The sequence below is a fragment of the Salmo salar genome, chromosome 13 (genome assembly GCF_965601325.2).
Source record: "Salmo salar chromosome 13, fSalSal1, whole genome shotgun sequence".
Lineage (NCBI taxonomy): Eukaryota > Metazoa > Chordata > Actinopteri > Salmoniformes > Salmonidae > Salmo > Salmo salar.
Genome location: NC_138303.1, coordinates 22,386,322 through 22,409,239, shown reverse-complemented (window position 1 = coordinate 22,409,239; position 22,918 = coordinate 22,386,322). Strand labels below are relative to the sequence as shown.

Genomic DNA, 22,918 nt, shown 5'->3' with positions numbered 1-22,918 from the left:
TCTTCTTTGACATCAACAGCCGGACATAAAGCTCAACCTTTGGACATAATGGTCAACTTGTTTCTCTGTCTATAGGGATTTTTCAGAGGAAAGAAGGATCAGGGCTGACAAGTTGTTTGATGACAAGCAGTAGATTTCAACCTAAGAAACCTAAGAGTCTATATAAATATCCATAGTATATATTAATATCCTTAAGCAACCTTTACCCTTTAACTTTGAATATAACAGAAGAGATTTCATTTTCTTCTGAAATGACATCAGAGAGGTGTCAAGTATTTTATGTAAGGTAAAAAAAACAACTTCATTTATTTTCTTAAAAAGGGTGTGGTCATTTACCTATTTGATTTTGAATTTTAGGCCCCTTTAAAATAAGTATTATAAAAAATATATATTTTGCCTTTACTACTACAGCCCACAGAAATGCATTGAATAACACATTCATAAATGGCAACAACAAAAAAACGGGATATTTTTTTATCATAAGGAATAAGGTTTTGATTGAGACGCAGCCCATGGAAATAAACAGATATCTCTAGCTTAAACTGGCGGATTTTGATGGGGATTTTTCATTAGGTCACTTAGATTGATGCACGGGTGCGTCAATAGACTCTTAAGGATTTTAAAGGGGTCCAACAGTAGCTTTCATTTTCACATCATGTTCCTCAATTATGAAGTACATAAGTGTTCCACTCAAGGATTCCCAGGCTAATTTAAGTACAAGTGCACCACTTATTAAGTGCATGTTCAAAGTCATTGTGCAATCATTCCTAATCACATTTGAATAAAACATACAAATAAAAAATGAAGTGTGTTATGTTAGATGCTAATAAAGGCTGTAAGGTTAAAAGTCCCTTGTTAAGTGCTCTTACAAAGCATCCGCAGACTGTATGCAGCCAGGCTATGTGATAACTGGTGATCGAATCTCTAAGCAAAATAAAACAATTAACTTACATTTCATAGATCAATAGATTTATCAAAAAAGGATTTGTATCAAATAATGTTGGCTAAAAGCACATATCTTTTTCTCAGACTAAAGTCTTGCAATAATGTTACAAACTTGGTGCTTAAAAGGTTGAGGATAATTTTTTTCTTTCATGTAGATGCAGTTATGCAATTATGACCCATTTTACCTAGACCCTGTCAAAAACAAATTAGCAGTGGTGTAAAGTACTTAACTAAAAATACTTTAAAGTACTACTTAAGTCGTTTTTTGGGGGTATCTGTACATTACTATTTATATTTTTGCCAACTTTTACTTTTACTTCACTACATTCCTAAATAAAATAATGTACATTTTACTCCATACATTTTCCCTGACACCCAAAAGTACTCGTTACATTTTGACAGGAAAATGGTCCAATTCATACACTTATCAAGAGAACATCCCTGGTCATCCCCTGCCTCTGATCTGGCGGACTCACTAAACAAAAATGCCCCGTTTGTAAATTATGTCTGAGTGTTGGACTGTGCCTCTGGCTATTAGTAAATAGAAAAAAGTTGAAAATTGTCGGGTTTGCTTAAAAGGAATTTGAAATGATTTCTACCTTTACTTTTACTTTTGATACTTAAGTATATTTAAATCCAAATACTTTTATAATTTTACTCAAGTTGTATTTTACTGGGTGACTTTCACTTGAGTCATTTTCTATTAAGGTATATTTACTTTTACTCAAGTATGAGAATTTAGTACTTTTTCCACCACTGCAAATTAGGGTGCGAATCTGAAAACGGGAGGAGTTATGTGAGATTATAACAAACCTGAAGATCCAAGAACAGGGTGGGGGATGGATAGCGGCGACTTTTCGGGGTTGGCCTACCAATTTGTCTTTATTTCTAGTGACACTAAACGCGTAAACGATGGCTATTTAGGTTTTTGAGTTTATCGCAGTTTTCTTTTCACACCGATGAGGAACTGAAAGGGAGAAAAGAGGAAACATTCTTACCTAAATTAACAAGGTCAGTTTTATGATTATTTATCTCTCAGTATAATAGCAAATTCTCTAAATAAACAAAAGCAATCCGTTTTTATTATTCATCAGTGTCATTTATTTCCTAAATTGTTAGTGTGTTTCGTCACCATCCATTCTAAAGACTAGCTAGCACATTCGATTAATCGAGACTAGCTTCTACTGCATCTTCTCGACGGAAGGTTAACAACAGTGGTCATTCTTCGGTTCTCGTCGTCGACATCTTAAAATAATGGATGGAACGGGAGAAAAGGAGGCAAACGTTCGTATTTTTTATTGAATCAATTGTCTGTTTTTAATAACTAACTAATAACTAGCTACATTGGGCAAGGTAGGGTTTTAGTGCAGCTCGAGCCTAGATCGAACACACGACTAGCTAAAACCGCGAGTCCCTTTCCGCGTTCGGTTAGAACAGGTGCATGTCGCTCGAGCGCTGTGATGGTCGTGTCGGCTTGCGGTTCTTTGCATATTTGTTACTAAAACAATCCGTTCGTGTTAAATGTATCATCACTGTTGGAAGGATTGCTTTGCGACTGATGTTTTGTAAGTGTCTGTAATATGTTGAAGTCCAATAAAGCTAGCTAGCAATGGCCTGCTTCTCTAACGTTATCTAGTTAGCTACTTAGCTTGCTGTAGCTAGCTAGTTAGCATACCACCCGAAACGGGGCAGGCAGGGCCCTCCTTGTAATGGAATGACAGAATGCCTTTTATTTTTTCGTATCCGGACCTTTTCGATAATTCAAGGTTCAATTATTTATTCTGCTAACATTCTAGTTGACCTAATTTAGTAGCTAGTTATGTTTGTTTGCCAGTGTTGTGAATATTGTCTGTCTTAACAGCAGCTATGGCGAATATTAATGTGTTTTTAGCGCTCATATTTTAAATACGGGGGACCTTTATTACTTTGTAACGTTAAGTAACTCGTTAGTAGTACTAGACTACGCCACACTGTCTCATCTTGCTACTGTTGATCATTTGGCTTTCAGACCTGACTAGCTAACTAAATTAGTTGTTCGTTCAACTTCCCCTGTCATATTGGCTACTGACTACTGTCTTATAATTTCAATCACATTAGATTGCTGCTTGATTGAATTTCACAGCAACATTAGCTAAAATACATTTCCCCGTTTACACTTAGCCTACATATCGTACATATCGTTATACGAAGGTCAACATTTGGATAGCCTACTTACTAGCTTACTAAATTACTTTCATCTATGTTGTTCAGTGGTTGGGATCTGACTGGGTAACAGAGGGAACATCCAATCGTCTGAGATTGCAAGGCAAGCTTGTCTTGTGGAAATGTTTAATATTCAGATCATGTACTATCCAGTGGCTGCTTTGGTGGACGTTGGATACGTCAATTCAATTTGCTCTGAATGCCACTGTGCATTTGAGGCCTAATTATTTTGGATGGTTTCAAGTTATTTCCACTGCAAATGATTGTGAAGAGGAATTACGGATATCATTTCATGTAAACTTTTCCTCTTTGGTTGGAACTGGATGGAGCAGACATCCTTTCTACATGGGGAGGAACAGGGTTGTATTATTCTGACTGCAAATATGTTAGGAAATTGTCAGCATGGTAATAACATTTGCTATACCTTTCACAAGGCTTTGAAGGCCTAACATAATTTGCTCTGCCACACTGCCTTTTTCAATTTATAAAAAAAAGACTTCATTTTAGTTTAAAGTTAGTTGAACCAATTATTCTATGTTATTGTATTAGGAGTTGAGATATAGTAGCTGTTTGGTTGTGATTTAGGCTACTGACAGACCTTCCAAAAATGAAAATGTTCCCTAATTGCAACCTTACCAAACTTTGCATTCTTAGAAGTATCAATTTTACGAAGATAGTTTGTTTGTTAGGTGCTCCTTGGCTTTTTGTTGAATTTAAACACCTGACGTTTAACAAATTTCCAAGACAGGGCTAACTAAGGCTTCCAACTAGGGTTTATGTCAAAGATCTATGTTCTCAGGGATGGCACGACTGTTGGGTATTGGCTATAACGGAAAATGTTAGAATCTACTGACAAGTCTTCACCAAGTCTTCACCATTTAAACTAAGAAATTCACTGCTTTTGTGTTTGTTTTCGTTGCATCATATTCCTCCTTGCTATTGCACTGTAGCTAGGTATGGTGCGAACAGAAACACATCAAATACTTTTCTTGTTTGTTTGGGAAATGGGCCTTGAAATGAATCCTTGGTTTGAACACATGATTGAATCATGTTCAGGAAATTGGAACATAATATAATCTAGGCCACAGTGAGTGGCGAGCTCACTTTGATGCACACTGTCGCACTAATAGCTTTTTGCCTGTGTAGATTATTGCAAGGTGTAGGTATTGGCGGTTTCAAATATAAACACTGTTTTATGTAAACATGGCAGATGTGTTACTTGTTTGTGCTGTTACATAGAGGGAAAGTGAATTGGATGATCGAGCCTAGCAGTCCATTATGTAGGCCTGTTCTCTTTTTTTTATGTGGACTTCACCAGCCTTTTCTAATGTAGGCCATCCCCTGCCTGCTTGGCCTTGTCTCTCTTAAGGAGGTAGCAATAGAAAGTGTGACTGTACAGTGTTTTCTATTCAGACTGCTCTGAGTCAGGGGCTCCTAGCGGAAGGGAGGAGAGGGCCTCATGCAAGGAGGGAGTGTACAGGGAGAGTGCAGACCATAGAATTGTCTCTGGTTGTAGTGGTTTGATTGGGATCTCTGCTCTAATCTACATCTGCTCTAATCTACATCTGCATGTCTCAGAGTTATGGAATAAGTCATTAGATCAGACTCTGGTTTTAGGTGAAATGAGGATGACTAACTAGTTCAGAGTATTAAGCTGCAGCTGTCATGGTTTACAGCTTCAGAAATGGTGGGTAGTGAACCAAAACACCATAGACATCTACTGGTCAAACAAATGGTTCAATTATCTCATGTTGAAAAGTGGATGACTGACTACTTAGCCAAAGAGGGATTTAAGAACTTGCCAATTGTACAATTGCTTCAAATTAGGCAACATCAGCAATTCAGAAATGTGTAGCTGCCCTTGCAGCAGTAAATAAAATAAAAAATAAGCCATGCATTTCAGATGGTGCGTGTTCCTGCCTGCATCCAGCATTGCAGATTATATGCAGGATAGTGCTGAGCAAAGGAACCCTGTGGATGGGGCTTAATGGAACATTCCCTCTTACCCAGCTGGTGATCTAGTCATAACAATCTCCTTCTACAGCAAAAGCGGCAGTGCTTTTTGTTGTCAATGGTCTACCTGTTTCTGTAGTGAGATCCATCTCTACCTGTTTCTGTAGAGCGATCCATCTCTTTAAAATTTAGAAAGTATGTAAATGGGGTATAACTGACATTAAAAGTCTGAAATATAGGGCCTCCTGAGTGATGCAGCGGTCTAATGCACTGCATTGCAAGTGCTTGAGGCGTCACTACAGACCCGGGTTCGTTCCCAGGCTGTGTCACAACTGGCCGTGAACAGGAGTCCCATAGGGTGGCGCACAATTGGCCCAGCATTGTTAGGGGAGGGTTTGGCCGGGTGTGCTTTACTTGGCTCATCTCGCTGTAGTGACTCCTTGTGGCGGCCCAGGTGCCTGCAGGCTGACTTCCGGTTGTCAGTTGAACAGTGTTTCCTCCGACACATTGGTGCGGCTGGCTTCCGGGTTAAGCAGGCGGATGTTAAGAAGCGCGGTTTGGCGGATCATGTTTTGGAGGATGCGTGACTTGACCTTCACCTCTCCCGAGCCCGTTGGAGTTGCAGCGATGAGACAAGATCGCAATTGGATATCAAGAAAAGGGGGGTAAAATTAAAGATCCAGTCCATTTTAAAAATGTGTCCCCTTACACTTCATTGTTGTGATGCAAAAATTCTAGCGAAATGCATAGTGTTGCAGCAATGAGACAAGATTGAAAAAGGGGGTTAAAAAAAAAACTGAAATATTGAATGAATAGGCCTAAAAACTTTAAACGTTTCATTCCCCACTCAAATGATCGACTGAGTCGCTATGAGTGAAGGCTCCCTTGGAAAACACTTAGCCCTAACTTTAGACGATTTGCTGACTTTGCATCTAAGTTGAGGTTCTGCAATCGATCACGTCTGATCTCTAAAGCAATGTGATGACAGTGTTTGGTCTCCGAGCAGCGTTAGCCAGGCCGGCGGAGCAGAGTGAACAGACCAGGGATCCTGACCCTCCCTTCTCTCTTTTAGTTTCTTTACAGATGCTGAATGATGTTGGCATGTGTTTTTAAAAGGGGAAAGAAAATGCTTAGATCCATTTGTATGGTAAGCCTTATCAGTTGCCTTTGGGGTTTGATGAAGGCAGAATGAATATTGTAGTGTCAGACAGGCCAAAGGGGAATCAAAGCTGTGCTTGTCTGTGGTGCTGAACTTTCTCATCCCCTTTTAATTGGCTTTTCTGAAAGGTACTGTAAGGGCAGGCTTTTAAAGATCCCTCTGAATAGGGTTGCACATTTTGGAGAATATTCAGAGGTGGAAACTTTCCGTGGGAATTAACTGGAATATATGGGAATTAGCGGAAATATATGCAAATGAATATTAATACCATTTAAATGTAGAAGTTTTTTACATTGGATATACACTGCTCCAAAAAATAAAGGGAACACTTAAACAACACATCCTAGATCTGAATGAAAGAAATAATCTTATTAAATACTTTTGTCTTTACATGGTTGAATGTGCTGACAACAAAATCACACAAATAATCAATGGAAATCCAATTTATCAACCCATGGAGGTCTGGATTTGGAGTCGCACTCAAAATTAAAGTGGAAAACCACACTACAGGCTGATCCAACTTTGATGTAATGTCCTTAAAACAAGTCAAAATGAGGCTCAGTAGTGTGTGTGGCCTCCACGTGCCTGTATGACCTCCCTACAACGCCTGGGCATGCTCCTGATGAGGTGGCGGATGGTCTCCTGAGGGATCTCCTCCCAGACCTGGACTAAAGCATCTGCCAACTCCTGGACAGTCTGTGGTGCAACGTGGCGTTGGTGGATGGAGCGAGACATGATGTCCCAGATGTGCTCAATTGGATTCAGGTCTGGGGAACGGGCGGGCCAGTCCATAGCATCAATGCCTTCCTCTTGCAGGAACTGCTGACACACTCCAGCCACATGAGGTCTAGCATTGTCTTGCATTAGGAGGAACCCAGGGCCAACCGCACCAGCATATGGTCTCACAAGGGGTCTGAGGATCTCATCTCGGTACCTAATGGCAGTCAGGCTACCTCTGGCGAGCACATTGAGGGCTGTGCGGCCCCCCCAAAGAAATGCCACCCCACACCATGACTGACCCACCGCCAAACCGGTCATGCTGGAGGATGTTGCAGGCAGCAGAACGTTCTCCACAGCGTCTCCAGACTCTGTCACGTGCTCAGTGTGAACCTGCTTTCATCTGTGAAGAGCACAATCTTGGTGTTCTCTGGCAAATGCCAAACGTCCTGCATGGTGTTGAGCTGTAAGCACAACCCCCACCTGTTGACGTCGGGCCCTCATACCACCCTCATGGAGTCTGTTTCTGACCGTTTGAGCAGACACATGCACATTTGTGGCCTGCTGGAGGTCATTTTGCAGGGCTCTGGCAGTGCTCCTCCTTGCACAAAGGCGGAGGTAGCGGTCCTGCTGCTGGGTTGTTGCCCTCCTACGGCCTCCTCCACGTCTCCTGATGTACTGGCCTGTCTCCTGGTAGCGCCTCCATGCTCTGGACACTATGCTGACAGACACAGCAAACCTTCTTGCCACAGCTCGCTTTGATGTGCCATCCTGGATGAGCTGCACTACCTGAGCCACTTGTGTGGGTTGTAGACTTCGTCTCATTCTACCACTAAAGTGAAAGCACCGCCAGCATTCAAAAGTGACCAAAACATCAGCCAGGAAGCATAGGAACTGAGAAGTGGTCTGTGGTCACCACCTGCAGAACCACTCCTTTATTGGGGGTGTCTTGCTTATTGCCTATAATTTCCACCTGTTGTCTATTCCATTTGCACAACAGCATTTGAAATTTATTGTCAATCAGTGTTGCTTCCTAAGTGGACAGTTTGATTTCACAGAAGTGTGATTGACTTGGAGTTACATTGTGTTGTTTAAGTGTTCCCTTTATTTTTTTGAGCAGTATATTTACCATATATGGAGACAAATGATAACCTTTTACCTTAGCATGAGTAGACATTGCAAATTATTAAATCCTTCCAATAGAAATAAAAAACACAATTTAGTTACGAATTGAACTTTAATTATATTAGTTGACTCTTCACAGGATGATTTCACTGAACAACAAAAGAAAGGGAATATTGAATGATCCCCAAAGATCCATCGCATCTCCCAAAAACGTTTTCAACATACATCTGTAAAATGATAGTCTAGAAACTAAAGCTTTGGTTGTCTTCTTCTCAGGCTTCCATGTCTTCTCCCTGGACCTCCTCAATGTCCACCTCTTCAACATCACTCTGAGGCCTCATCTTCACTGTCACTTTCCAATCTTGTTGAGGATGGCTCGTCAGGCTCATATTTGTCCAGATGGCCACCAATTTTTCAACTCTTGTATTGTCAGCCTGTTGTGTGTGTGTGTGTGTGTGTGTGTGTGTGTGTGTGTGTGTGTGTGTGTGTGTGTGTGTGTGTGTGTTCCCAAACAAGGACCAGTTGCACTCTGAGGCGGCTGATGTTGGTGGGATTTGGAGGATAATGGAGGAAAGAGCCTCAGCTCCACAAAGTCCCTTCTGATGAGATGTTGGCACGAGTGCCATATTGCATCTCCATCCAAAAGCCCTTGCTTGGAAGTGTACTTTGCCAGACTGCCAAGAACCTTGCCCTCATTCAGGCCAAGTTGGCGAGACATGGTAGTGATTGACACCATAGGCCTTATTGATCTCTGCACCAGACAGGATGCTCTTGCTAGCATACTTGGGGTCCAACATGTACGCGTGGCGCGTATGGGCTTCAGGCAGAAGTCTTCACGCTTTTTCATGTATTTCAGAACTGCAGTTTCCTCTGTGTCAACAGTGAAGTGGGCAGGGCAGTACGGATTTCTTCTCTTACATCTGCAAGCAGAGTCTGAACATCAGACAGGATGGCATTGTCTCCCTCAATCTGTGCAATGGCTACTGCTATAGGTTTCAGGCTGCTTACCCCTCTCCCAAAATACATCATCCAGGAGGATCCTCTTGATGGGGCTGTCTGTATCGGCAGACTGTGATATGGCCATTTCTTAGACTCCTTCCCCTTCAGGAGACTGTCAAACATGATGACAACACCACCCCAACGGGTGTTGCTGGGCAGCTTCAATGTGGTGCTCTTATTCTTCTCACTTTGCTTGGTGAGGTAGAGTGCTACTATAACTTGATGACCCTTCACATACCTAACCATTTCCTTGGCTCTCTTGTAGAGTGTATCCATTGTTTTCAGTGCCATGATGTCCTTGAGGAGCAGATTCAATGCATAAGCAGCACAGCCAATGGGTGTGATGTGAGGGTAGGACTCCTCCACTTTAGACCAAGCAGCCTTCATGTTTGCAGCATTGTCTGTCACCAGTGCAAATACCTTCTGTGGTCCAAGGTCATTGAATGTCTTCAGCTCATTGCCCATGTAGAGACCGGTGTTTCTGTTGTCCCTTGTCTGTGCTCCTGTTGAACACTGGCTGAGGGGTGGAGATGTAGTTAATTATTTCTTGCCAATGAGCATTCGACCACCCATCAGAGATGACTGCTATACAGTCTGCTTTCTCTGCTTTGCTTAACCTTCACTTGAACTCTGTTGAACTCTGCATCCAGCAACGTAGTAAAGAAAGCATGTCTGGTAAGAGGGGTGTATGCTGGGCGAAGAACATTCAGAAATCTCTTCCAATACACATTGCCTGTGAGCATCAGAGGTGAACCAGTTGCATACACAGCTCGAGCAAGACATTCATCAGCATTTTTCTGACTACCTTCCTCTATAGCTGTTGCTATCGATAAGGTGTCTGGATCGTCATTTTCACCTCGAATAGAAGTAGAGGGACTTTTGTCAGAGGTTCCTTGTTGTGAGTGCCGAGGGATCTTTATGCACTTGGCCAGATGATTCGGCGTCTTTGTTGCATTCTTCACATGTGATTTGGCACAGTATTTGCAAATGTACACATCTTTATTAGCTTTAGTGAAATGTCTCCACACATCAGATAGTGCCTGTGGCATTTTCCTGTAAAGATTAGGGGAAAAATGAGTAAAATAACAATGACAAAGACATAAATAGTTAAGCAGTTAGATTAAACAACTCCTTTGTAAGGTAAATGTTTTAACATGTATGGAAACGGGTGAATTAACACTTTTAGCAGGCTCAAGCAAGCTAAAACACACATGGTAGCAAAAACTAACTAGCATAAATTCAGTTAGAAATTATTTAAACACACTTTGCTGTAGGCTTCTATTTACTAGTTAACAAAAAAATCATGTATGCCATATAAAATATATTCACCCCACCCAGTATTGTAATCAAAACTTACCAGAAAGCATGTAGTCCTTTGCTCAGACAGTGTAGTAGTGTGGGCTCAATAGCATCTCATTAGTGTGCAAGATCTTGAGAATCAGCTGTACATGTGATGGAAGAGTGCACTGCACATGTGATGGAAGAATGCACTGTGCATGCAGAGGGTTGCAATTTCGTTGAATTGGGGCTAGTTTAGCCAAAATATGCTACAAGACCTAGAATTTCCTTGTGTATCCCACAAAGGTTCACTGTTTATAATACAGGTTGACTGACTAAATCAGAATGGCGTATTAATTACGGCCGATTTTAATTAGGGCCAACTTCAAGTTTTCATAACAATCGGTAATCGTCATTTTTGGACACCGATTATGGCCGATTACATTGTGCTCCACGAGGAGACTGCGTGGCAGGCTGACTACCTGTTACGCAAGTGCAGCAAGGAGCCAAGGTAAGTTGCTAGCTAGCATTAAACTGTTTTTAAAAAAAATATAAATCTTAACATAATCACTAATTAACTACACATGGTTGGTATTACTAGTTTATCTAGTTAGTAGTCTGCGTTGCATATAATCCATGCGGTGCCTGTTAACCTCTTACATCTAGACGGTCCGCTAGCGGAACACCTGCTCCAATATCCAATGATAGGCGTGGCGCGAATTACAAATTCCTCAAAAATACAAAAACTTCAATTTTTCAAACATATATGACTATTTCACAGCATTTTAAAGACAAGACTCTCCTTTATCTAACCACACTGTCCGATTTCAAAAAGGCTTTACAGCGAAAGCAAAACATTAGATTATGTCAGCGGAGTACCCAGCCAGAAATAATCAGACACCCATTTTTCAAGCTAGCATATAATGTCACAAAAACCCAGAAGACAGCTAAATGCAGCACTAACCTTTGATCTTCATCAGATGACACACCTAGGACATTATGTTATACAATACATGCATGTTTTGTTCAATCAAGTTCATATTTATATCAAAAAACAGCTTTTTACATTAGCATGTGACGTTCAGAACTAGCATACCCCCCGCAAACTTCCGGGGAATTTACTAACAATTTACTAAATTACTCACGATAAACATTAACAAAAAGCATAATTATTTTAAGAATTATAGATACAGAACTCCTCTATGCACTCGATATGTCCGATTTTAAAATAGCTTTTTGGTGAAAGCACATTTTGCAATATTCTAAGTACATAGCCCAGCCATCACGGGCTAGCTATTTAGACACCCGGCCAGTTTAGCCTTCACCAAAATCAGATTTACTATAACAAAAATGTTATTACCTTTGTTGTCTTCGTCAGAATGCACTCCCAGGACTGCTACTTCAATAACAAATGTTGGTTTGGTCCCAAATAATCCATCGTTATATCCGAATAGCGGCGTTTTGTTCGTGCGTTCCAGAAACTATCCGAAATGGTAAATCAGGGTCGTGCGCATGGCGCAATTCGTGACAAAAAAATTCTAAATATTCCATTACCGTACTTCGAAGCATGTCAACCGCTGTTTAAAATCAATTTTTATGCAATTTATCTCGTAAAAAAGCGATAATATTCCGACCGGGAATCTCCTTTTCGGCAAACAGAGGAAAAATCACAAAGACGGGGGCGGCCATTGCACGCGCCTACGTCCCTTGATCGGCCACTTGAGAAAGGCGATAATGTGTTTCAGCCTGGGGCTGGGATGACGACATTCTGTTTTTTCCCGGGCTCTGAGAGCCTATGGAAGACGTAGGAAGTGTCACGTGAGAGCAGAGATCGTTTGTAATTGAATGAGATGGCAAAGAAGTTCAAGAAATGGTCAGACAGGCCACTTCCTGTAATGGAATCTCTCAGGTTTTGACCTGCCATTTGAGTTCTGTTATACTCACAGACACCATTCAAACAGTTTTAGAAACTTTGGAGTGTTTTCTATCCAAAGCCAATAATTATATGCATATTCTAGTTACTGGGCAGGAGTAGTAACCAGATTAAATCGGGTACGTTTTTTATCCAGCCGTGAAAATACTGCCCCCTAGCCATAACAGGTTAATTTATTGAATCACAGCCTACTTCACCAAACATGATGCTTGAACAAACGCATTTGTGAAAAAAGCACTGTCGTTGCACCAATGTGTACCTAACCATAAACATCAATGCCTTTCTTAAAATCAATACACAAGTATATATTGTTAAGCCTGCATATTTAGGTAATATTGCCTGCTAACATGAATTTCTTTTAACTAGGGAAATTGTGCCACTTGCCTTCTGTGCAAGAAGAGTCAGCGTATATGCAGCAGTTTGGGCTGCATGGCTCGTTGCGAACTGTGTGAAGACCATTTCTTCTTTACAAAGACCGTAATTAATTTGCCAGAATTTTACATAATTATGACATAACATTGAAGGTTGTGCAATGTAACAGCAATATTTAGACTTAGGGATGCCACCCGTTAGATAAAATACGGAACGGTTCTGTATTTCATTGAAAGAATAAATGTTTTGTTTTTGAAATGATGATTTCTGGATTTGTCCACATTAATGACCTAAGGCTCGTATTTCTGTGTTATTATAATTAAGTCTATGACTTCATAGAGCACTCTGACTGAGTGGTGGTAGGCAGCAGCAGGCTCGTAAGCATTCATTCTAACAGCACTTTCCTGCATTTGCCAGCAGCTCTTCTCTGTGCTTCAAGCATTGTGCTGTTTATGACTTCAAGCCTATCAACTCCTGACATTAGGCTGGCAATACTATAGTGCCTATAAGAACATCCAATAGTCAAAGGTATCTGAAATACAAATGGTATAGAGAGAAATAGTCCTATAATAACTACAACCTAAAACTTCTTAACTGGGAATATTGAAGACTCATGTTAAAAAGAACCACCAGCGTTCGTATGTTCTGAGCAAGGAACTTAAATGTTAGCTTTTTTACATGGCAAATATTTCAGTTTTACTTTCTTCTCCAACACTTTGTTTTCGCATTATTTAAACCAAATTGAACGTTTCATTTATTTGAGACTAAATAGATTTTATTGATGTATTATATTAAGTTAAAATAAGTGATCATTCAGTATTGTTGTAATTGTCATTATTACAAAAAAATATATATTTATAAAAACATCGGCCGATTCAATCGGTATCGTTTTTTTTTTGGTGGTCCTCCAATAAATGGTATCGGTGTTGAAAAATCATAATCGGTCGACCTCTAGTTTATAAGCAAACTTTTTTAAATTAATTTAAGAAACATTCCCAGGCTTAACTTCCCATGGAAAAATTCTGGAAATTTACCGGGAAGTTTACGGCCCTTTGCAATCCTACTTCTGAATAAGTTCACGCTGAACCCGACTGAATGGAGAAAATGAGACCTATAGGAAGAGTACAACCAGGCAATAACAGCTGTCAGTTGTAAATAGGAATTTTCCCATTTAGGCTATATAAATGCTCATTTCCATTCAAATTCTCCTGCGAAAAATTGTCTGTTATAGTCCTGAGGCTGTGACGTCAGCTCATATGTTTGCTTGGCATTAGGATTCCAGGCGATTGGCCGACCCTGTACTGCCCGTCTCTCAGCGTTACAGAATTGGGGTTGGCTGGGTCAGCACAGTGGAGGCTCTAATTCCCACCCCCAGGGCACCTAATTAAAACTTACAACCAAGACAAACGACCTTTGACTCTGCCTGCCATCTCATGAGAACTGCTTTTCTGAAAACTCCATGACGTGCGAAGAGATCAGTGGGAGATTCACATCCCCTCTTAGCAAATAATTATGGCACTGTCTGTATCAGAATACTACTTCATGCTTGGTCTTCTGTATCAAAGCCTGTTTTTAGATTCTGCTTGTTCATTTAGTCAGGCCTCCCACTAGGTTGCTAGTTCATAACTGATCTGATAAAGGCAAAAAAAACAAACGTCTCTATCCTGGGAATGAAAAATATGTTTTAGCACTCAGTTTTGCCCCAGTCGTTTTGTTTTGTCATTGTTACGTTCGCCCACTTCATGGACCATTGCATTGAAATATTGTTAGTTAAAACTCTTTTGCGCTCAATATTTTGTAAAACCCAACACAATGGGTGCAGAGAATTCCTTTGTTATTATATAGTATTGAAAAATGGACTCGCCCCCACAAGCTTGAGAGGTCTTTTGTGGAGGCAAATAACACTTGATGAGTTTATTAATTTAAAAAAATGATATCAGGTTCTTACACTGGTTCTCTTTCTTTGCAGTGGCTGACTAACATGGCTGACTAACTACCTGCCACATCTCTCTTCATGGATAACAGAGGAAGACGACAAAGGAAACACAAAATAAAACCTCATTAATTATCAACAAAGACAAACATCCAGAGGAACCAACCCACCACTATCGTTCCATCACTCTGATTTCCAGTGCATGTGGTCCTGAAGTTGTCCTAAGGAGGAGGCGGGGAACACATAGGCCTACCACTATGCACTGTAAACAGAGCGTTTGGGACTGTGGAAGTGTGGGGAGAACCAGACCTCCCCCAGGCAGGACTATCCCCCTGGTGCTGGGGCTACTGGTGGCCCTGGTCCAGGGCAGTGTGCCTGGGAGACCACTGGTGGAGGGCCTGGGGGAGATGTTGTCGGTGGACCTGGAAGCCTCCATGCACACCTCTGTCCTCTCTGACCTGCAGACTGCAGCCTCTGTAGCCACAGAGGGACCTCCCACGGGTATCCCACAATCCCTGGCTGCGGTCACAGAGGTGGCCCCTGAAGGAATCCCTGACTCTTCAGCGGTGGTAGGCCAGGGATTCCATTTGAGGATTCCGCCCAGGGCGAAGAATGGCAGTTGCAATGTTAAGGTAAGCATTGTCATGACTAGGACGTTACTGCTGATTGAATATAGTGTCCCTCCCCACATACTGGTGGTGGATCTAATGGTGATCATCAAACCACCACTGTAATGTCCAGATGAACACTGATGGTAATAATTAGGGCTGACCCCAATTAGTCGACTGGTCGATTGTTTGGTCGTTAAGCTGTCGGTCAACCAAGATTGTTTTAGTTGAGCAGTAACACATATATATTTGCGCCCATCTCAGTGAACTAATCCATTGCGAAGGCCTAGACTAAAAGCTAATTTATGCTTGATCCGGAAATGTGGTATGAGGCTCCGTGTGGAGGGTGGGGTAAATGTGGTAGGAGGCTCCGTGTGGAGGGTGGGGTAAATGTGGTAGGAGGCTCCGTGTGGAGGGTGGGGTAAATGTGGTAGGAGGCTCCGTGTGGAGGGTGGGGTAAATGTGGTAGGAGGCTCCGTGTGGAGGTTGGGGTAAATGTGGTAGGAGGCTCCGTGTGGAGGGTGGGGATTTTTTTAAATGTTACCTTTATTTAACTAGGCAAGTCAGTTAAGAACAAATTCTTATTTTCAATGACGGCCTAGGAACAAATGTCGTAACAATGCAGAAGGCTCTGTATAGCTCAATGCATTTGAAAAATCTTTCCAGCTCTCTCCCTTTTGATAACCACTCAGCGTGAAAGAGAAAAATGTCATGCTGTCTGATCCAATGGAAATGTCATAAAATAGTGCTACCTGATTATTTCTTATTGGTGCTTGACTTGGACTGAAATAGATTAAGTACTCATTTTGGGTGCTGGTACTGTTTATTTAGGTGCAGGAGCTCCACAATACTTTTGAGCTAGTATTCTATAAGAGGAACAGGAGCTCAAGCAGTAGAACATTTGATGTGCCGGTACTCGCCTCCAGTGAGTTCTTGCCCAAGTCAAGCACTGGTTCTTATCCCTTGTGCAAATAGCCTACAGTTTTCTGTCCTGAGCTCACTGGTGGGGAAACTGAGGGCCAAGAATATTTTATGCAATTTTGCAAGTTTGCTAGTGCAAGTGTCGGGCTGGACCCAAGTTAATAGTTGATACAATGTTTCAGGTTTGTTGCAGACTGGCTCCTCATAGCCTATTTGATTTATTGGATATTTATTTTTATCTGAATATTTTCTACCTGCAGGCTGCAATGTTTTCATTTGGTGGCTTTATGTAGGCTATTTTTACATAGTTGGCAATAGAAGTTACTTTTTAGGTTCATCATTTTCTGTGCTGAAGGAGTGAAGTTTGTATTTTACCGACGTTAGGAAACCTGGTTATCGGTTTTGATTGAACAGGGCTCTCTAGAACGGACCTTTTTTGTGTACCGTTGTATTTCAATGAAATGTATGATGTCCTGAATGCGATCGTGCCATTGAATACATGTATGCAATGTAACTTTGACCTTAAGCTGCTCAGATGTTTGACTTCCTTTATATGATGTAATATGCCAGTTTATATGTAGGGTTGCAAAATTCAAGAAACTTTCAATAAATTCCCTGGTTTTCCAGAAATCCTGGTTGGAGGATTCATAGAATGAGGAAATTCATAAAAGAGGGAATTTATTGAAAGTTCCTGTAATTTTGCAACCCAAGTTAAACTGAGTGAACAAAACATTAGGGACACCTGCTCTTTCCATGACCTACAGACCAGATGAATCCAGGTGAAGGCTATGACCCCTTATTGATGTTAAATCCACTTCAATCATTGTAGATGACTAGGAGGAGACAGATTAAAGAATGGATTGTGTATGTGAGCCATTCAGAGGGTGAATGGGCAAGACAAAAGATTGAAGTGCCTTTGCACAGTGTATGGTATGTGCCAGGCGCATCCGTTTGAGTGGTTCAAGAACTGTAACCCTGCTAGGTTTTTCATGCACAGTTTCCTGTGTGTATCAAGAATGGTCCACCACCCAAAAGACATCCAGCCAACTTGATACAACTGTGGGAAGCATTGGAGTCAACATGGGCCAGCATCCCTGTGGAACTCTTTCGACACCTTGTAGAGTCCATGCCCCAATGAATTAAGGCTGTTCAAAAGGGGGTGCTACTCCATATTAGGAAGGTGTTCCTAATGTTTTGTGCACTCGGTGTATAACATTCAACATGTCACTCTGTATGCTCCTCTACCTCATTTTTGTAATCCTTTGTGCCCAGTGGCTTGATCACAATAGTGCCTTTTTCAGTCTTCCTGTCCATGTTGAAATAGCAATGTGAGGAGGTTACCTTGCACATAACAGACATCTCTCAAATTCTCTTCGGATTTTGGGAACAGTTATTACAGCTGAACAGAAAATTGTCTTCAATCTGTGTGGATGGAGAATGGAGGAAACAAAGCCTTTTTGGGCAGCATTGTAGTCCTGCCCAATAGGCTTAACTTTACATAACCCCAACCCTTTCATTCTCTTCTATTTCCTATTCAGTTTTTCCTCCCCAAGCTTGTATGGACATTTTGAACCCTTCTGCAATGATTTCTATTGGATATTAAACATACTCTAGGCTAGCTCATTCTGTGGCAGCAATTTGTTTTAGCCTTATGCTTCTTAACTAGCCAAATATTTACATTTTCAATGCTATGTATGGAATGCATATGCATAATATTTATGCCTCTCAGTACATTCTCTCTCACTGTGTCAATTCTGATTTTTATTTGGCTGTTGTGCAATTTGTTCCTTGGAGTTTGAATTAGAAGATTATTTTTGGCTCCTTGTATTATTGGGAATAATATCCTGACAAATCATAATGTCTCAAAATGAAGGGGAGAGGACTCAGGCGGCTGTCATTTTGTGAATAGGGGCTCACTGGGAGCAGAGCTTCCTGCTCACTTCAACAAGGGTCGGTAGAGACCGCAGTACAGATGGACGAAATGAGTCAATGAAAAATGTGAGACTGAGTTTTCCACATCAGGTCTGTCTGATATACCCTTAAGATTACTGTATAGTTGGATAGGTTTTTATTGTCAGGATCGGCCTCTTGTGTGAAACACCCTGTCCTTTCAGAGTTTTTTTTAATCTATGAGCCATAACGTTCCCCTATCTCTAAACCTTTCTTCTCTCCTGTTGCAGTTAACTGAGGTGGGAAAGGAAAGCTTACCCTCCTGGCTGAACTGGGCCACAGGGAGCTGCATCTTACGAGGCCTGGCCCTGGAGCAGGACAGAGGTGTCCACCATATCTCCCTCTCTGGCTCTGAGATGATAAACAGTGGCCATGGTCTGGAGGTCTTCTCTATTGAGGTGCACCCAGAGGAGTGGGCCGACACTGAGCCAGCCCTGTTGGCTCTCCAGGCTGAGGCCAACAACCTCCAGCCATTCACCTGCGGCAGTGAGGAGCCCGTCACTGTTCTCACCATCATCCTGGATGCCGACCTCACCAAGATGAACGCTCATCAGAGGGTAGGCCTGCTGGCCAGCATGAAGAAGTTTTCTGGTGTCCCCCTGGAGCACATGAGGGTGGTCCCTGTCGTCAACAACCGCCTGTTTGACATGTCCGCCTTCATGGCTGGGCCCGGAAATGCCAAGAAGGTGGTGGAGAATGGGGCCCTGTTGTCATGGAAGCTGGGCTGCGCCCTGGACCAGTCTAACATTCCGAACATCAACAGCGTCCAATCGCCTGCCAAGGATGGGTCCATGTCGTCCAAGCTAGGCTACCCAGTGGTGGGCTGGCACATCGTCAACAAGAAACCCCACCTGGTGAAACGGGTCAGGAGGCAGCTGGGAAACACCCCCACCCCTGTACCCTCCCTGCTCCCCCCAACCACTTACCCTGAGCCCCCTACTCGAATTGTTCCCAGCCCCACATCCCCTTCCATCTCCCCAGCCACTGACAGCTCTGCTCCTCCTGTCCGTGGACCCTTGCCCCTGCCGGTGAAGCCCACTATCAGGCTGAGAGATCAGATAGCCCACACTCCTACTATAGGGGCTCCTCAGCCTACTAGGGTCCTGGGCACCACCAGTACCATCCCCATCCAGCCTACTATGACCCGGCCTGCTATTCCAGAGGCTACTGCACTTCCCACCCCACCAAGCACCACTAGAAGGCCAAAGACCTCCACCACCAAGAAAACCAAGAAGGCAAAAACCTCCACTCCAGTGCCCAGAGAACCTAAGACCACCACGGCTAAGCCACCCAGACGCACCACCCCTCTGTCTCCTGTTCCTGACTACAACAACGAGAAGCCCCAGCTTCGCAACCCCATCGACGAGGTGAATGCCTGGGTCGGGACCTACTTTGAGGTGAAGATTCCTCCAGATACCTTCTTCGACAAAGAGGACGGCACCACGGACAAGCTGCGTCTGACTTTGAGGAAGAACCACAACGAAGTGGTGAGCGAGACCTCTTGGATCCAGTTTAACAGCACCATCCAGCTCCTGTACGGTCTCCCAGAGAAAGAACACGTAGGCAAACACGAGTACTTTATGCTGGCCACCGACAAGGCAGGCATGAGCACCATAGATGCCTTTGAGGTGCATGTCAACCGTTGGCTGTCCACCGATAAGCCCTCCGTTGTTTTTGCCGCCCGTTTCCATGGTGAGCCCAAGACATTGGCCAACAACGTCCACAAAAAGATCCTCCTGACTAAGAAGCTGGCGTATGCATTGGGTGACCGGAACACCAGCACAGTGACCCTGCGGAGTATCACCAAGGGCTCCATCGTGGTGGAGTGGACCAACAACAGCCTCCAGCAGAGCCCCTGTCCCAAGGACCAGATCACCGTCCTCAGCAGAAAGATCTCCGACCCCCAGGGCAGGCCCACTCTGGCCTTCTCCAATGCCATGGAGCCGGACTTTAAACCCATCAACATCTCCGTCCGCGGCACCAACAAATGCCAGACCTACACTTTCGTGCCCCCAGGAGAAGTGACCATCCCTGTTCCCCCTCCAGCCACTCCTTCCCCTGGCACTGGTCGTAGCACCAGTGACGATGTTTACCTGCACACAGTTATCCCAGCTGTGGTGGTGGCGGCGCTACTGCTGATTGCCGGCGTCATCGCCATGGTCTGCTACCGCAAGAAGCGCAAGGGCAAGATGAGCATTGAGGAGCAGGCTACCTTTATCAAGAAAGGCGTGCCCATCATCTTTGCAGATGAGCTGGACGACTCCAAGTCTCCCCCGTCCTCCAGTATCCCCCTCATCCTGCATGAGGAGAAGCCACCCCTGCCCCCTCCAGAGTACCCCAACATGGCTGGCCCTCACAGCACCCTGCTCAACCAGGATCTCCTGATGGAGGAGTACTCCATCTACCATGATGATGACCCCAACGCACCCCCCTATCAGCCCCCGCCACCCTTCACCGTCCCCATCGAGGGGAAAGGGTCCCGCCCCAAGAACATGACATCATACAGGTCACCACCTCCCTACGTGCCTCCCTAACGCTTACAGGTGCCTTGGCTTTGGGATGGAGGAAGAGGGGGAGCTGTGGTGACTTTTTTGTTTGAAAACAATTTCCGGAAGGATTTTACACACTGTACAGTGGGATGGCTTTGACATAGCCGGAGTAGACGACCACATCTGTATAAGTGACCACTATGGATAACGTACTGTATAAGTCTAACACTGGCACAGGAAAACTGGACAGAGACCGTTTGTAAACGCCAGCTCTCTTTCTTTTGTTGTCCTTCATAGTTATGCTTTCAACTCTTGCGTAATCTTTATTTTTTATTTTTATCTGTTCTTGCCAAGAATAATGATTTTTATCTTTGAAGATGTACTGTTTCTATTGTATAGAAAATAATGCAAAAGCGAGAGAGACTGTAGGCTGCAGAGGCCTTGGAGCAAATGTCACCATGACAACAGACGTGTAGGCTCTCAATCACAAAGTTCATCTTTATACCAATTACAGTATCACTTATTGGTCTTTGGATTAGCTCTACTAAGATTTTGCTCCTGTTATTTTTAGAAGGTCATCTAAGACAAAGTCAAACTAAAAACATGAAACCATCGTTTATTTACATCATAACCTTACATTTTATATTCTCCTCTTAATGTTACCCTTTTTCTTTCTTTTACTTTTTATCCCCTCTTAAAAATAACAGGTGTAAAACTTTCACTGGTGCAGACGCCTAATAAAACTAGCCCTTTCTATCTGGCAGAACTGAACATTCTAACTGGTAGCCTAAAAAGGACGTTTTTTTTTTTATTTAAATTTTTTTAATGCATAATGGGACTGAAATATCCTCTGCTATACAGGTACTGTACTTGATCAACAAGTAAATCATAGACTGATAGTGAGTGACCACACTTCTTAATGTAAGAGGATTACAAAACAGGAGGAATAACGACGTCAATATACATCGGTGTATTAACTTGCCGCTGATCTTGCCCCTGAAACAGAGAGATCACTATACAGTGCCTTTAGAAAGTATTCACACCCCTTGACTTTTTACAGCATCAATTTAAAATTGATTACATTTAGTTTGTCACTGGCTTACCCACACTAGCCTATAATGTCAAAGTGGAATTATGTTTTTTAAAATTCTTTACAAATTAATTAATGAAAAGCTGAAATGTCTTGTCTTAGTATTCAACCCCTTTGTTATGGCAACCCTAAATATGTTTAGGAGAAAAATGTGCAGTACAGTGAAACTGCAAAAAATGTGGCAAAGAAATTTGACTATGTCCTGAGTACAAGGCTCTTAGACTTACCCAGAAAGACTCACAGCTGTAATTGCTGACAAAAGTGATTCTAATATGTATTGACTCCGGGGTATGAATTCGTATGTAAATGAGATGTCTGTTAAATTTAAGAAATTGGCAAACATCTCTAAAAACATGTTTTGACTTGTCATTATGGGGTATTGTGTGTAGATGGGTGAAGGGGAAGAGAGAAAAAAATATCTTTTTAAAATTGTAACACAAAATGTGCAATAATGGTATGAATACTTTCTGAAGGCACTGTACTATTCCAGGGTTGCCAAGGTAGTGATAAAGCAAAGTATTCCTGTTTTCTTTTTCATCATAATGCTGGGTCAATGAGATGCTGTAACTAGGCAGCAGAGTGAGCTGATGGAAGTAAATCATTAGGCTACTAGATTGATCAATTATTTGTTAGTGTTGATGTAAGTTTTGGGGTTCAGGTCTCCCTTGGACCAGGTCTGTTGCAGAAGAGATTTTATCACAATGAGAAAATAACCTTAACTTTTATTAAGTAAATGAAATAAGAAAAGTGAGGGGGAACGTACAGTTCTGCAATATCCGTGCTCTCTGCCTCTATGCTGCTGCACTGTATCGTTAGTCTCTCAGTCATCATCAGTTGTGAGACAAGTGTATGTACATAATGGTGTGCCTGTGAAACTGAAGATCTCATAACGTTAATGTGTTTTATCAGTAGAGTTATGCTAGTGGGAGGGAAATTTTATTCTCAATTTTTTTTGTCTAGATTTGTCACGATGTCATAAATTTAAATCATAGTTTGAAGGGGCAAAAAAAGTTGACTTTCCCATCACTGAAAATATTGCATCCTGTAAAGAATACGATGTGGGAGGAAGACAAGTGAATAATGTAGGTTTCATATCTGATATCACCATAAGGAAAAATGGTGAGGGGAAAAAAAATCTAATGTTTTTACTGAATTTTTGATACGGTCTCAAATTGTTTTATGAAAATATATTAATAAAGATGTACTACTATTTGTAAAGCCTCAAAGACCCTGCATTTTCCCTT

The 22,918-nt window shown here is 42.3% G+C and overlaps 1 protein-coding gene across 3 annotated transcripts; it reads left to right on the top strand.

Moving 5' to 3' along the window:
- Positions 1 to 1,728: 1,728 nt before the first annotated feature.
- On the top strand, positions 1,729 to 22,892 carry LOC106566673 (dystroglycan 1). 3 transcript variants are annotated; one of them, XM_014134933.3, is made up of 3 exons: positions 1,729 to 1,956; positions 14,653 to 15,248; positions 18,326 to 22,892. In XM_014134933.3, exons 2-3 carry the CDS (start codon positions 14,874 to 14,876, stop codon positions 20,627 to 20,629), a joined length of 2,679 nt encoding a protein of 892 aa, XP_013990408.1. In that variant the 5' UTR covers positions 1,729 to 1,956; positions 14,653 to 14,873; the 3' UTR covers positions 20,630 to 22,892. The 3 variants fall into 3 exon arrangements, with proteins under 3 accessions (XP_013990408.1, XP_013990409.1, XP_013990410.1); XM_014134934.3 differs by lacking the exon at positions 1,729 to 1,956 and adding an exon at positions 1,968 to 2,229; XM_014134935.3 differs by lacking the exon at positions 1,729 to 1,956 and adding an exon at positions 2,372 to 2,510.
- The last annotated feature ends 26 nt before the right edge of the window (positions 22,893 to 22,918 follow it).